At 35.9% G+C, this 16167-nt stretch overlaps 2 protein-coding genes across 2 annotated transcripts; both read left to right on the top strand.

Annotated features, from left to right (window-relative positions):
- The first annotated feature begins 1711 nt into the window (after positions 1 to 1711).
- On the top strand, positions 1712 to 8122 carry LOC137814400 (calcium-transporting ATPase 4, endoplasmic reticulum-type-like). Its single transcript, XM_068617110.1, has 8 exons — positions 1712 to 3578; positions 3808 to 3880; positions 4204 to 4325; positions 4914 to 5195; positions 5294 to 5671; positions 5936 to 6045; positions 6905 to 7133; positions 7268 to 8122. Exons 1-8 carry the CDS (start codon positions 2169 to 2171, stop codon positions 7841 to 7843), a joined length of 3180 nt encoding a protein of 1059 aa, XP_068473211.1. The 5' UTR covers positions 1712 to 2168; the 3' UTR covers positions 7844 to 8122.
- A 5311-nt stretch (positions 8123 to 13433) lies between these two features.
- On the top strand, positions 13434 to 15796 carry LOC137814401 (ABC transporter G family member 20-like). The gene has a single exon (XM_068617111.1). The coding sequence runs from the start codon at positions 13490 to 13492 to the stop codon at positions 15719 to 15721; it is 2232 nt and encodes a 743-aa protein (XP_068473212.1). The 5' UTR covers positions 13434 to 13489; the 3' UTR covers positions 15722 to 15796.
- The last annotated feature ends 371 nt before the right edge of the window (positions 15797 to 16167 follow it).

Below are 16167 nucleotides of genomic sequence, written 5' to 3' on the forward strand. Positions count from 1 at the left end.
GCAATCCCGTAGCACTGTAATTTTGACTTCGTAGCCCACTCATAGATTGGTGTGACAACGAAATTCCACGAAAGCACGCATTAAAGTTGCGCCCCAGAATTCTCAATTATTACTTAATTAATTTGTTAAATTATTACTTAATTAGTTTGTTAAATTATTACTTAATTAATTTGTTAGTCTGTAACAGAGGATATTTTATTTTACAGTCTAGTTTTTTCAATATTTATTTATAATATTAAAATATGATTATTTTTTAGGTCAGATGGTCTTTGAAACAATATCTTATAAATACAGCTTGACGCGATCCACCTATTGATAGGATTTCACCTTCTGACAATAGACAATATTCCAAGAATCATGTTAATTTGTTTTTTTTTTATCATTATCTATTTGTATAGTTTTTTTTACTGTTTTCTTCCCATTTATCTTAATCAGAATAATATCATATCTAAATAATAATAGTCGTATATTCTTTTATGAGTTTATAAAGAATAAAAACATCATATCATATCCGAATAAAAATCTTATCGGTTACTATTTTACTGTTTTTCCTTATTTTCATATAATTGAAAAATAAATAGTTTTTTTAACTCTTAGTAAAATTTTAAGAAATTAACATGAGACAAGAAACTCGATTCTCCATGGAAAAGATATATCAACAATAGTTTTACCGACTATATTACATAGACTTTATATCCAATCAATATTATAGACCTAAAAATCGAAATGGTTTAATAATAAATTTCATAATTATCTATTTTAAATTTTAAAAAATTTGACTTTGAAATTTATTTTTTTTCAATTTTATCTTTTATAATATTAAAATATAATAAATTTAAGAGTTGTCTATTTTAGACTGAAAATTTAAATTTAAAATATTTAGAAAATTTTGAATTCGGAAAGAAACAAAAAGAAAACCCAACTTTTTACAATTTTACCATTTTAAAATTCAAATAATTATTCACATTAAAAACTACTTACACAATAAAAAAAACATAAACAATAAAATTTAAAAAAGTTATAATCAGTTAATTTTTATTCTATTATTATAAGATTATCACACTTTATATTAATATTTTCATTTTTAACACATAATTTATTATTGTTACATATCAGACTTTAAATTAATATTTTTTTAATCTATATGAACAAAAATATATATTAAAATTTATAATAATATTTATAAGTTTACATCATATATTAATTTAATAAAATTATAATTATTATAAGTATATAATATAATATCTATAACAAACTCTTAAAAATACTCCGCTAGTGATAGTAACAGAAAACAACATACGTTTAATCTTTGTTTCATTAGTTGGATTTAGATTAGTGGTAAATATTTTTTATTATACGTAGAATAAGTGAAATGATAGAATATATTATATATATTCTATCATTTCATTTATAATATATACAGGAGTGGTCAAAATACACAGGAGTATAAATATATAATAATATATAAAATAAGTTAATAGCAAAAGAAAGGGAGATTATTATGAGAGAAAAATACACAGGAGTGGTCAAAAGTACTGATTGAAGAAGGTTCTAGATGAAAGGCAGAGGTCGAAGCAAACGAACGAGAAAGAGTGCTGATTGGACAGGACACGTGGCAATAAGAAGGAAGAGTAGCGAATGAAAAGATGGCACGTGTGGTTGGAACTTTTCAATGTGAATTTTCAGTTATTATGCGTAGATTTTAAATGTATGGCGAAGTGGGAGGATGGTACCACGAAATTTCGGCTGACATGCTCGAATTAACAGTAGTAAAAAAGTAGTGACCATTAAGCATAAGCCACGCACTAATTCCATTAGTTAGCTTACTGGGCAAGCACATTGTACGATGCGTGAGGCATTCAATAGTTGAAAACCCTTTCCCTTTCCCTTTCGCCCTTTTCCTTTTTCTCTCACTTTCAGTTCTCACGAGAAACCAACGCCCCTTCCGCCATTCTAGAGCCCCAACAAACCCCGACTTATCTTCACACTAACAAACACTACTTCTTTCAGGATCTCATACTTCGTTTCGTTTCGTTTCCCCACTCCTTTAACCCAAGCAGTTGCTGTTGCTGCTCTCGCCTATCTTGCGATTAGGGTTTCCGATTTCAACGATTGGGATCGCTGACGGTCTCCAGGTTTATTTTCAACGGATCTGAATAGGGATCTGAATGGGGAAGGGAGGCCAAGATTATGGGAATCGAGAGAAGGGTTCAGAAGATTCGGACCGTGATATCTTCAAGGCTTGGGCCAAGGACGTGCGTGAGTGCGAGGAACACTTCAAGGTGAATGTCAAAGTGGGTTTGAATCAAGAAGAGGTCGAGAATCGGCAAAAGATTTATGGATTGAACGAGTTGGAGAAACACGACGGCCAATCGATATGGAGTCTGATTATCGACCAGTTCAACGACACTCTGGTTCGGATTCTACTTGCCGCCGCCATAATTTCCTTCGTGCTCGCTTGGTACGACGGCGACGAAGGCGGTGAGATGGAGATAACGGCGTTCGTTGAGCCTCTGGTGATATTCCTCATACTAATCGTGAACGCGATTGTTGGCGTGTGGCAGGAGAGCAATGCGGAGAAGGCGCTTGATGCGCTGAAAGAGATTCAGTCGGAGCACGCGGTGGTGATTCGGGACGGCGCGAAAATCCTCAGTTTGCCAGCGAAGGATCTCGTCCCTGGCGACGTCGTGGAGCTTAAGGTTGGTGATAAGGTCCCTGCTGATATGCGCGTTGTGGAATTGATCAGTTCCACTTTGCGGTTGGAGCAGGGCTCTTTGACTGGAGAAAGTGAAGCGGTGAATAAGAGTAACAAGCGTGTGGAGGAGGATGCCGATATCCAGGGGAAGAGAAGTATGGTTTTCGCGGGGACCACTGTTGTTAACGGGAATTGCATTTGCTTGGTCACTCAGACGGGCATGGATACGGAAATTGGGAAGGTGCATATGCAGATACATGTTGCGTCGCAGAGTGAGGAAGACACCCCATTGAAGAAGAAGCTCAACGAGTTTGGAGAGAAGCTAACCATGATAATTGGACTTATATGTATTTTGGTTTGGCTCATTAATGTTAAGTACTTCCTTTCATGGGAGTACGTGGATGGATGGCCCACGAATTTCAAGTTTTCGTTTGAAAAGTGTACCTATTACTTTGAAATTGCTGTGGCGCTGGCTGTGGCTGCTATTCCAGAAGGTTTGCCGGCTGTCATCACCACTTGCCTAGCTCTTGGTACTCGCAAGATGGCCCAGAAGAATGCCCTGGTTCGGAAGCTACCTAGCGTGGAGACTCTGGGTTGTACCACTGTGATTTGTTCCGATAAAACTGGTACACTGACTACCAACCAAATGGCTGTGTCGAAATTAGTCGCAATTGGCCATAATGTGGATACACTAAGAGCCTTCAAGGTGGAAGGAACTACGTACAATCCAGCTGATGGTCAAATAGAGAACTGGCCGACTGTAGGACTGGATGCTAATCTTAAGATGATTGCAAAAGTAGCAGCTATCTGTAATGATGCTGGAGTCGCACAATCAGAGCATAAGTTTGTCGCCCATGGAATGCCTACTGAAGCAGCTTTAAAGGTAAGACCCCTTTTTTATTTTATTTTGGCATATTCTTCATTTACTCTTTGCAATTTTGGTTTGCCTCGGTAGGAAGTATCTGTTCAAATAATTACTTTGAGCGCCAGCGTGAGCATTATCTAGTTATCTAATTTCTTGTTTTTTTTGTTAATCCATCCGTGTGAACGCATTGACCAGCTTTAGGAAGTAAAGGTATTTAACAGTTTTTTGTACTCTTTTGGAACTCCAGGTTTTGGTAGAGAAGATGGGCCATCCTGATGGATCCAAGGATGTTCGGTCTGCAAGCACAAGTACCTTGCTGCGTAAGTTGATTTTGTTTATTGACAGAATAATTTGTGGTGAAATGTACCAAGGCAAATTATTTTGATGACTCCTCTGACCATATCAGAGACATTTTCAAAAGGCTTAAAGATATTTGTAAAGCATTTTTTTTTAGCAAACTGGCTACTTTCTGTTATGTAATATTAAGTTTTTTTTTAATTTGTTTATTAATGTATTGAGAACTTGTCAGAAAGATCACGTATATGAAGATCAACAAGTCTTGTTGCTCTGTAATATGAATTAGTATCGAAAACATATTAAAAAAATATATAATAATTTTCTTTACCTTCAAATTTCATTTTAGGTTGTTGTGAATGGTGGAGTGAGCATGACCGCCGGCTTGCTACTCTCGAGTTTGACCGTGACAGGAAGTCAATGGGTGTTATTGTGGACTCTGGTCTAGGAAAAAGGTCGCTTCTAGTTAAGGTATTATCTCTTTTTGTCTCCTACCTGGAAAGTTCATTTAGATTATCAGTTTTTTTATACTATGACCTTATCACGTAATATTTATTGGCGTGGTGGAAATACTGGTTTACTTGGAAGTGTATACAATTCTTTTTATCATGTGGTTTACTCATTGTCGTAAAATGAATGAAAGCCAGTATATCTCTTGGAAACCGAATCTTCTCAGATATTTATTAGAGTAAGGTATTTTTATTCTTCCCCCAAAATAAATTTATTAATGTATCACCATTTATTTGCTAATAAATATTTTAAAAAATTATTCCCGTACAATGTTCAGTACCAGTTATTTACAAGTACGACAGAGTGCTGTTGAATGAACAAATGCTTTCTAAATTAAATTCGATAACAAGGGTTTGTTACAGTATAGTCGAATCATTCTTCTCATTCACCTTGCCATTTTGTTTCTGATCATATTTTTAGGAGTTTGGATAGTTTATTTTTCTCAATCCATACACGAGCCTATGTATGCTTATGTTCTCTGTTTCTTGTTTCCTTTTTCTCACTACTGGGAAATTCTTTTAACTGGCATTTGTCTCTAATATTTGGTAGGGTGCTGTGGAAAACGTGTTAGACAGAAGCACTAAAATTCAGTTGCGAGATGGTTCTGTAGTGGACCTAGATGATAATGCTAGGAACCTTGTATTGCAAGCACTTCATGAAATGTCAACTAGCGCATTGCGCTGTTTGGGATTTGCGTACAAGGATGAGCTCCCCAAATTTGAAAACTACAGTGGTAGTGACGATCATCCAGCACACCAGCTTTTACTTAATCCTTCCAATTATTCATCAATTGAAAGTGAACTTATTTTTGTTGGCTTGGTTGGATTGAGGGTAAGTTTTAAGCCTTTGGTTTTATATGCCATGCTTTATCATCTTCATCACATCTTGTTAATGTGGTAACTTTGTGAAATTGAATATTGAATGCTCAGGACCCCCCTAGGGAGGAAGTATACCAAGCAATTGAAGACTGCAGAGAGGCTGGAATCCGTGTTATGGTTATAACTGGGGACAACAAGAACACTGCTGAAGCTATATGCCGTGAAATAGGTGTATTTTCCCCTGATGAAGACATTACCTCTAAAAGTTTAACAGGTAAAGATTTTATGGAATTGCGTGATAAAAAGGCCTATTTGGGTCAGAGTGGCGGCCTTTTGTTTTCAAGGGCTGAACCTAGGCACAAGCAAGAAATTGTGAGGCTGCTCAAAGAGCAAGGAGAGGTGGTGGCCATGACCGGTGATGGTGTTAATGATGCACCTGCCTTGAAGCTTGCAGACATTGGTGTTGCAATGGGTATTGCAGGGACTGAGGTATTTTTTTTTTTCATTATAATCATATTGCAGATTCTGGTACATTACTAACAAATGAGCATTATTGATTGATTTGGGTTTTCTAAATGGGGGGTAGTCTTGGAAATGCTTGTGTTTTGAGTTTGATGTAGGGTTTCGATGCCAAATTTGATGCGTTGGGTCTTTTCTCACTGATAATTGTAATTAGCTAGACTAAGGAACGCTAGTTAATATTGTTTTATTTTTGGCAACTCATTTCTTCTATCTTTTGCTAATCCTATGTAGGTGGCAAAGGAAGCTTCAGATATGGTGTTGGCAGATGATAATTTTAGTTCAATTGTTGCTGCTGTTGGTGAGGGTAGATCTATCTACAATAACATGAAGGCTTTCATAAGGTGATTCTGATGGTCTTTAAATAACTAATGCATGCATGAAGGGATGTGGTTACCTTGCAATAGGCTTTTTCTCTATCGGTGGGCTCTGTTGATTTACAATTGGCATATAAGATCTAATTTAATGATTGGTTGTCCTTTCCACAATTCCATCTAAGCCACTTCTGCTAATATAGGATAATTTGCTGCAGTAATCCCTCTTTCAATCTTTGCTTAGTTTATGTCTCAAAAGAAAAGGGATAAATGCCTTCGGTTCATTGAGTTGTTTTTTACACTCTTACAATTAGATTTCTAATAAGTAACTGAGATAAACATGGACTATCCATAAGTTTACAATTATGATGCATGAACTTTTTTCTATGAATATCGAGTAAACAAAATAAAAAAATAACGAACATAGAGAATTGTATATCAAATTTCATATCCATCCCCCAAAATTGTTTGAAACGGGAGGCAGTAGTTTTGGCTAACAGGTTGCATTTGTTTGGTTTAATATGGATTTTTAAGCTGTGTCGTTTTGATTTAGAATAACTGAGATGCTATGATGGGGTTGGATCAAACCGTGTTTTGCTAGATGTCTTTTTACCAATCCTAAGGTGCCTACTTCAGATTTTGCTGTCTATAAAAGAACTTTTGTTATTTAAAACTTTAAGAACGCTAAAATGCACATTTCATAATTTTTTTTTTCTAAATGTAAAGCATTCAAAATCTTGAGCCACATTTCATGGCCTCCCTTATCTAGTATTCTAGTTATGTACTTTTGTTAGTTACCTATATATGCGTGCAACTATTTTACGATCCTTCTCTAATGATAAAATCAGAGTTAATATTATCTTGAAGTGGTGACAAATTAATTTTGCAGGTATATGATCTCTTCAAATATTGGCGAGGTTGCTTCAATATTTTTAACAGCTGCACTAGGTATTCCTGAAGGATTGATACCTGTCCAGCTTCTGTGGGTCAATCTTGTCACTGACGGACCCCCTGCAACTGCTCTAGGATTTAATCCTCCAGATAAGGATATAATGAAGAAGCCTCCTCGTCGCAGTGATGACTCATTAATTAATTTTTGGATTTTATTCCGCTATATGGTAGTTGCCTTTTTTTCTCTTTCTTTCTGTGGCACACATGTATCTTTTGTTGGGCTTTATTATTATTATTATGATGATGATGATAATTTATGTGTATTATTACTTACCTCTAATATTCTCCCTATACTTCACAGGTTATTGGGATTTATGTTGGATTAGCTACAGTTGGTGTCTTCATCATATGGTATACACACGGTTCTTTCTTGGGTATTGACCTTAGTGGGGATGGACATTCTCTTGTCACTTATACTCAACTTGCCAACTGGGATCAATGCTCCTCATGGAAGAACTTCACTGCTTCTCCATTCACTGCTGGTGCTAAAACTATCACGTTCGACAACCCCTGCGATTACTTTCATACTGGTAAAGTGAAGGCTATGACATTGTCCCTTTCTGTGTTGGTAGCCATTGAAATGTTCAACTCTCTCAATGCCCTATCTGAAGATGGAAGCCTTTTGTCAATGCCCCCTTGGGTCAACCCTTGGCTTCTTTTGGCAATGTCAGTATCATTTGGTCTTCACTTTTTGATCTTGTACGTGCCATTCTTGGCACAAGTATTTGGTATCGTGCCCCTGAGCTTAAACGAGTGGCTTTTGGTTTTGGCTGTTGCCCTTCCGGTCATTCTGATTGACGAGATTCTGAAATTTGTGGGGAGATGTACAAGTGGGCCTCGACCAGCTGCAAGAAAATCAAAGCAAAAATCAGAGTAGACGATTTACTGTAGTCGGTAGAAAAGTTGCTCAAACCTTCAGCAGCGACATGGACGATGATATACTTGAGACTGAAGAGGTGGCCTCATCACCAATTAATCTTAAGTTAGTGCATTTTAGGCCTTTCTGTAGTCTCCATCCCATTTTATAATGAGGGATGGCCGGGCTTGCATTGGGTGCACTATATCTTTTTTTTTAATCTTTTATTATCCTTTTGCCCAGTTCTTTTAAACATTTTTAAGATTTTCACAAAAAAGGGAAAAACCTTTGATTTCTTCATTTATCTTACTCAATAATCTGTCATCTTCTACATTTTTTGTTTTAGTGATTTGCTCCGACGATGGGTGTGGATAATTTTCATCCAATATGTGAATATTTTCTGGCAGCAAATAATTAACACATATTTTAACTAAAATGAATTTTACAAAATTAAGTTAATTCAATATCAATTTAGAAGCCGCAATCTAAGCATTGTCGTGATATCTGAGTGAGTAATTATGTTTCAATAGGGATATTATTATAGTTAATTAATGTTGAAAATCTAACTAAACTAGAAACCGAGAGTTTAGAATCTCTACATTATCACTATTCTTGAGATTAAATTTTAAAATGTATATTTTAATTTAAAAATACAAGTAACTACATTTTAAAAAGTAGAGAACAATTTTAACGAAAAGCAGTATTGAGTAATATAAAACTTGAAGAGAAACAAAAATATCAAACGTAGTTTAATTGCAAAATTTTCGTTGGCATAAAAGAAATATATCTGAATTAGACGTCTTAGAAAAACTTATAATAGAAAGTTATTTGACAGTTGAGTTGGGAGTATTTGGTATTATGTAGGTGGATCCATAAGTTGTGATGAAAAATAGAGAAATGGTGGAGTGTGTTTGGACAATGTCATTTACTATCAATTTGGACTATTTCTTCCTACATTTTCATAAGTTCTTCTTACATATCTATATAATTTTTTATCTTTATTGTGCATTTTCGTATAATAGCTTCTGGATTATGTAATCTGAAAATTAAAAAAGACTTCCAAATTATGTAATCCAAAAATTAATTATACATTTGAAAAATGTTTTCAGATTATGTAATCCAGAGACTAATTACAAATTTGAAAAAAAAATCTGAATTACATAATTCAAAATATTACATAGAGATATTTTTGAAAATACAAAAATTTATGAAAATGAGAGAAAAAATATGGAGAGAAGAAATATGGAGGTGTTGAAGAAATAGTCATCAATTGTCGTAAGATCAGATGTTAAAACTTATTTTTGTTGTTTTCAAAAAATGTGAACAAGGATCCCTTTTTATCACCTAATCCAACATGCATTTGTGGGAATACTATTACATGTTGAAATAGAAATTAGTGTTACCATTGTATTTATATAAGTGGTCATGTTACTTAATCAATATTTTTTTAATATTATAAATAATTATTTAATTAAAAAGTAATTTTTTTAATATTATAATTTTATTTTCTTTTAAATTTTAAATTGTGTCCTTGTTTCTTCTTCTATAAGACCCCACTCATGCTCCACTTCAGGTTAATCATTTTATTCACTTCAATTTTTAATTGTCACATAAAATATTAACGAAACAGACTACGTTAATAATTTATTCACTTATCAACATGTATGTGAATAATATGTCATCTTAGTTTATTATATTTCATTTTATTATTATAATATAATTTAGGGCCTCAAATACATCTAATTCTTTTGTAACACTTAAATTTGCGTTTTCACACACTAAAATTGTAAATGAAAACCAAAATTTAGAGTTTTATCTCCTTCTAAAATAATACATAGACACAGTTTAGATTTAAAATAGAATAGAATTATAATTATAAAATAAAAGTAAAAACCATTTTGATTTCTAGTATTATTTACCATATATAGCAACTTATATCATGTCTATAGAGATATATTATTCAAAACATACATACGAAGTTTAAAAAAAAAAGTAATATTAATTACAGTTTACACACATCTGTGAACTCAAAGCGATTAACTTTAATTGGACTGTAACACAATTTATAAAAATGATTGAATTTTATTTGGATTTTGTGGTTATGGATCGATTCCTTACAAGATAGATTATTTCCAAAAAATTTAAGTCTCATTGTCTTACATCAGAGGTTAAAGGCTAATGAGCTGTATGGTCATGGGTCAAACCCAATAATATTGTTGAGTGATTCATTTCAGGTCATAGTACTTATGAAAGTTTGTATTTACTCTAGAGAGGAGAAATGAGTCCTGGATCATGGAATTATATATGATTAGGAAATGGAAAGGAACGATCAGAGGTTAAAAAAAACGGAGACGAATTCATAAAAAACAAAACACTCTAGTATGGAAACATCTATCCTAACTATAACATTTTGAAATAATTAAAAGATTGATTTTTAGGATAAAATATTTAGTTATTATTAATATTACGACAAAAAAAAAAACTTGACCGAACAAATTAAAAATTTAAGAAACAAATAAAGCTCTTTCCAAAAGTCTTAGATGGTAACTATATTAATAATGTCCCTTGCTTTGAAAATATGAGCAAAATAACTTATATCATTCAATAAAAAATTAGTAGGATTTTATAATATTTGTCTTAAAAGTATTTTAATTATAACTTTGCAATTATTATTAAGGTACTTCAAGGTGTCTTTTTAGTCAAATATTTTTCGAGTATTATTATTGAGGCACTTCAAAGTGGCACACGAAGTTTTTAGCCGAATATTTTTTTTAGTATTATTAAGGTACTTCAGAGTGCCACGTGAAGTTCTAGAGGAATATTTTTTAAAAATAATTTAAAATTTCATTAATTATAAAAAAAATATTCCTTCTACTTAAAAATTAAAATTTATCCATGTTTCAATTTATTCAATTAAGATAAAAATGTAAATTCAAGTATGAGAGTTGTTAGAAGACTTGATTAAAAATAAATAAAAAATTTGCTTTGCATTTTTTTTTTCTATATATGTATATAAATGTACAAGAGTATTTTATCAAATTTTTGCAACAAAATATTTTAACAAAGATAACTAATTTTTTAACTATCCTATTGAAATCTCTTCTTTATATTATTTTTTTATTAACAAATTTTAAATATAAGACTTCACTTAAAACTAAATCCAGTGTCACTCTTAATACTAACTTTTTTAGATGATTAAAATAAAACATTCAGTTTTTAGTACATTAAATTCAATTTTTTTAAAATAAAATAAAATAAAGGTCATATTGGAATTATGAGTGAATGGAGTATGATTTTCTTTTTTTACAACAAAAATATTATTATTATTTATTTATGCTGGCCAGCGGGCCAACCTGCCCCTTTTCACTGTTGGCTCGCACAGGCAGTGGGTTATGCAGGATGGGCCAAAGCAGGTCAAGAGGCTATATTAGTGAGTCCGCTCCACATTTTTTGGTAGTGGGTTGCAGGGCGACCCGCATGGAATGTCGCACATTGCCATCTCTACCCATGACTATGCATATGCACAAAAGAAATTCGTGTAGATATGATACCCAGATTCAGCTTGTCTCCCTCATCGAATAAAGATCGAGGCTAAAGGGTAACGACACGTGACAAGATAAGGATAATCGAAAAAGAACGCTACAATCTCGGTGGTACCTAAAAGATAATTTTATCCCAAACAAAAGAAGTCTAGACTCAACCCTTGAGGAGATGGTCCTTTTCAAGTTCTAAAGAGAGTCAATGATAATGCATTAACTTTAGAATTGCCCGAGGATTATGAAGTACATGTCATATTTAATATCAATGATCTTATTCCTTTTTCAAGTGGCATTGATGACGAGGCAGAATCTCCAAATTTGAGGACAAATCCTCTTCAATAGGGAGGGGATGATGGAAGGCCCCTTAGAAAATAACCAACTATAAGAGCAATGACCAAGAAGATTCAAGATGAGTGGGATTCAGCAACAAAGTCAAACTCTTGTTAGCATGAGTCATCCTTCCTCATTGTAAATAGTAGAATATGACTTTTTCTTTTTATAGGTTCTTTTGCGGTTTTATGCTTTGTTATTTTAATTTTTCTCTTCTCTTTTTGCCTTAAAATTCTATCTTCCTTGTCAAGAATGGCAAAGCAAACATCTCTTTCAATCTTTTTTCTTTTCTTGTTGAATGGCCTCTTATTGCCTCCATAGTTGAAATGACTTGTGTTCTTGATAAATATGGTGAGAATTATAGTTAGACATCTTAAGTTTTGTATTTAAAGATTTTTACAAGAAGGAAAGTGAGTTTAACACAAGGTAAATTTTCAGAAAAGAGAGTTAAATCACAATGGACAGTTTTGCAGTTCACATATCTCCTTCCAATGAAAACTTCTTCAATGCAGGCAAAGAATTTTCCAAAGAAAGAAACTAAATGAAAACTTTAAAAACTAAGAATTTAAAGTGCAAAAATTTAGACTAAACAACTCCTAATAATGAGTTTTGTTGGAACTTGTGAGCCTTCCAGATATATTCATTGTCTAAAATATGTATCTAATAAACAAATTAAAGAAAAAAAATTGACTAGATAAAAGAACACCAAAAACTCTTTCAAGAGAACTAAAGTAAAAATAATGACCACATTACATTATAAGAATTTGAAATCACACAAAATTTAAAAATCTTCAATGTTCTCTTCTTCTCTCTAAGAAGTGTTTTCCTGGATATTCTATAATAAGAAACCTCATTAAAAAAGGATCAAATTTAATTTGGAGTGGTTGAATGAGAGATAAAAACTCTTCACACTTCATTTAACCCAGAAAAGTTTTTGAACCACAACAATTACAGTCTTAAAATATTGGAAAAAATTATTGTCCAACAACGGCCATCCACGTAAGAAGTTGGTGGGTGTACTAAAAGTGGGGTTTTGGTTTCGTATAGAAAGGAATGCGTGCGGAAGGCGAATATGGATTAAGATGTGTTTGGTGATCTCTTTTTGTGTGGAGTCTTCAACTTAGATTTAACAAATCGTAAATGAATTTGAAGCAATTGACTTGAAGCAGTTTGTGTTTGAGCACTGGAGTTGACTAGGACGTAACAGTTTGCTGTAACCAACATATCAAACCAGCTTTTAAGAATTTATATGTAAAAGATTGGTCATCTTCCTCCCCAACTCTGCATGGAATTAGAACTTTTGAACCTTCTGCTTCAGACTTTGATCACTCCACCACGTCTCCAAAATTAAACTAAAATGCAACAACCAAACAATCCAATCAACCATTTTGTTAACAGGAACACGAAAACTAAGCATTGGATCCATTGTCGACTTTTTTCACAACGCTGACGCATTGCCAATTTCCTTCCAAGCTCGTTAACTATCTATCAAAACTTTCATAAAAAATAAAATAAAAACCGATAATACTAATTTGGAAAATAAAACTTTCACACTAATTTATCATACATAAATCACGTATTCACAACCCTTTAAAATCATACATAGTTTATTTTATATTTTAATTTGATATCTTATTATCAATCACAGTTGTCAAAAATATTTTTTCCATAAATATAAATCTAAGAATACTGAAAAATTCTAATGCAATGCAGTTCTCCTTATAAATTGGGCAAACGCCAAACTATCAAGTGTGAAAAAACTGAACTCTTCTGAGCTTAATAGAGTTCTCCCACACCAATGTCTCATCTAACGCCGTCGTCGCCGCCGCCACAACCCAACACTACTCTCGACGACAGGCTTGCTTTCTTCAACCAATCCATGGACCTGGTTCAACTCCCAAACCTGCCCACAACCCGAACACGATCCCGCACCCTCGCCGATCTCCTAAAACGCGTCCAAGACGCCCAAAATGACCCACCCCCTGCACCACCCCATCATGTTCTTGACCTCTCCTCCTCCTCCACCATCCACCCCTTTGTCCTCTCCTTCTCCAACTTAACCTACAGCGTCAAGCTTCGCCGCAAGTTCACTTTTTTTCCCGCCACCACCGTTTCCTCTCCCGACCATGAAACTAAACCCAACGGCACCAAGACTCTCCTCAATGACATCTCTGGCGAGGCCAGGGACGGCGAGATCATGGCCGTCCTCGGCGCCAGCGGCTCTGGCAAGTCCACTCTCATCGACGCCCTCGCCAACCGCATCTCAAAGGAAAGCCTCAAAGGAACAGTCACCCTTAACGGCGACGTTTTAAACTCGAGTGTTTTAAAGGTGATTTCTGCATACGTCATGCAAGACGACCTCCTCTTCCCCATGCTCACCGTCGAAGAAACGCTCATGTTCGCAGCGGAGTTCAGACTCCCTCGCTCCCTCTCCAAATCCAAGAAGAAAGCACGCGTACAGGCCTTGATAGACCAGCTAGGTCTCCGCTCCGCTGCCTCCACCATAATCGGAGACGAGGGTCACCGCGGCGTATCCGGAGGCGAACGGCGCCGAGTCTCCATCGGAATCGACATCATCCACGACCCAATCGTGCTCTTCCTCGACGAACCAACTTCGGGCCTCGACTCCACCAGCGCCTTCATGGTGGTGAAAGTGCTGCAGCGAATCGCTCAAAGCGGAAGTATCGTTATCATGTCCATTCACCAACCTAGCTACAGAATCTTAGGCTTGTTGGACCACATGATCTTCCTCTCCCACGGTAACACCGTCTACAGCGGCTCTCCGACGAACCTCCCAGCCTTCTTCTCAGAGTTCGGCCACCCCATACCGGAGAACGAAAACCGCACCGAATTCGCACTCGACCTAATTCGCGAACTCGAAGAAGAACCCGGGGGGACCAAGAGTTTAGTGGACTTCAACAAATCGTGGCAGCTGAAAGAAAAAAACTCGGCTCAGGCTCAGAATGAGCCTAAAAACAAACCATCTCTGAAGGACGCCATCAGCGCTAGCATTTCCAGAGGGAAACTGGTGTCCGGCGCTAACGGTAACGGCAATAACTCAACGGCAGTTGTTTCTGTCCCCGCCTTCGCGAATCCGTTTTGGATGGAAATGGCGGTGATAGGAAAACGGTCGCTGAAGAACTCATGGAGGATGCCGGAGCTATTCGGGGTTCGTTTGGGTGCAGTTCTTGTGACGGGGACAATCTTGGCAACAATCTTCTGGCACCTGGATGATTCACCGAAAGGAGTTCAAGAGCGCGTGGGGTTCTTCGCCTTCGCCATGTCCACCACGTTTTACACGTGTGCCGAAGCCATCCCAGTGTTCCTCCAAGAGCGTTACATCTTCATGAGGGAGACCGCTTACAACGCCTACCGTCGCTCTTCCTACGTCCTCTCACACGCAATCATCTCACTCCCTTCCCTGGTTTTTCTCTCTTTCGCCTTCGCGGCCACCACCTTTTGGGCCGTGGGCCTGGCGGGCGGCTCTTCAGGCTTTGTCTTTTACTTTCTGGTGATCGTGGCCTCCTTCTGGGCCGGAAGCTCCTTCGTCACGTTCCTCTCGGGAGTGGTGTCGCACGTGATGATAGGGTTCACGGTGGTGGTTGCGATCCTTGCCTACTTTCTTCTCTTTAGCGGGTTCTTCATCAGCAGGGACAGAATCCCTCCCTACTGGTTATGGTTCCACTACCTATCGCTGGTGAAGTACCCGTACGAGGGAGTGCTGCAGAACGAGTTCGACGTTAACTCTCCGAGGTGCTTCGTGAGGGGGATTCAGATGTTCGATAACACGCCGTTGGGGATGGTGGCGGATACGCTGAAGGTGGAGCTGCTGAAGAGCATGAGCAACACGCTGGGCATGAACATCAGTAGGTCCACCTGCGTGATCACCGGAGCGGATGTGCTGAAGCAGCAGGGGATAACGCAGCTAAGCAAGTGGAGTTGCTTGTGGATCACGGTTGCATGGGGATTCTTCTTTCGCTTCCTCTTTTATTTGACGCTGCTCTTTGGGAGCAAGAACAAGAGGATGTAGTCATGGAAACAACGCTTCCTACTCCTTGTTTATTTCAATAATAACAACTAAATCAACTCTTCTTTCTCTTTTTCATCTTCATCATTTCTTCTACCCACAATCTTAATTACGTTACAACTTCTCCATCTCCCCCTTTAATACTTAATGATACATTAAGAACTTATCCTTTATTATATATTTATTTTTCTATATCACATTATTAAAAGAATTTTCAATGCATCATTTTCCCTTTTTATTTTTATTATGGAAAACATTTGCTTGATACCGATCGTAAAACAACTCACTTGACACTTCTCACGCTGTTGGTGCTGGGAAAATTGACCAAACGATGTAAATTCACTTTCAAAATTAGACAAATGTACTAATACAAAAAAAAAAAAGGAAAATGATAGTGTGACAACTCAAATAGTTGTATAAATAGATTTGAAAATAAATATATATAATAA

The sequence above is a fragment of the Phaseolus vulgaris genome, chromosome 1 (genome assembly GCF_000499845.2).
Source record: "Phaseolus vulgaris cultivar G19833 chromosome 1, P. vulgaris v2.0, whole genome shotgun sequence".
Classification (NCBI taxonomy): Eukaryota; Viridiplantae; Streptophyta; class Magnoliopsida; order Fabales; family Fabaceae; genus Phaseolus; species Phaseolus vulgaris.

Bases quoted from the DNA above. Each gene is read 5' to 3' on its own strand.
- LOC137814400 (XM_068617110.1), top strand. From the start codon at position 2,169: ATGGGGAAGGGAGGCCAAGATTATGGGAATCGAGAGAAGGGTTCAGAA. The intron at 5,672-5,935 runs GTATTTTTTTTT...AATCCTATGTAG, and splicing joins TGGGTATTGCAGGGACTGAG to GTGGCAAAGGAAGCTTCAGA. The intron at 7,134-7,267 runs GTAGTTGCCTTT...TATACTTCACAG, and splicing joins GGATTTTATTCCGCTATATG to GTTATTGGGATTTATGTTGG.
- LOC137814401 (XM_068617111.1), top strand. From the start codon at position 13,490: ATGTCTCATCTAACGCCGTCGTCGCCGCCGCCACAACCCAACACTACT.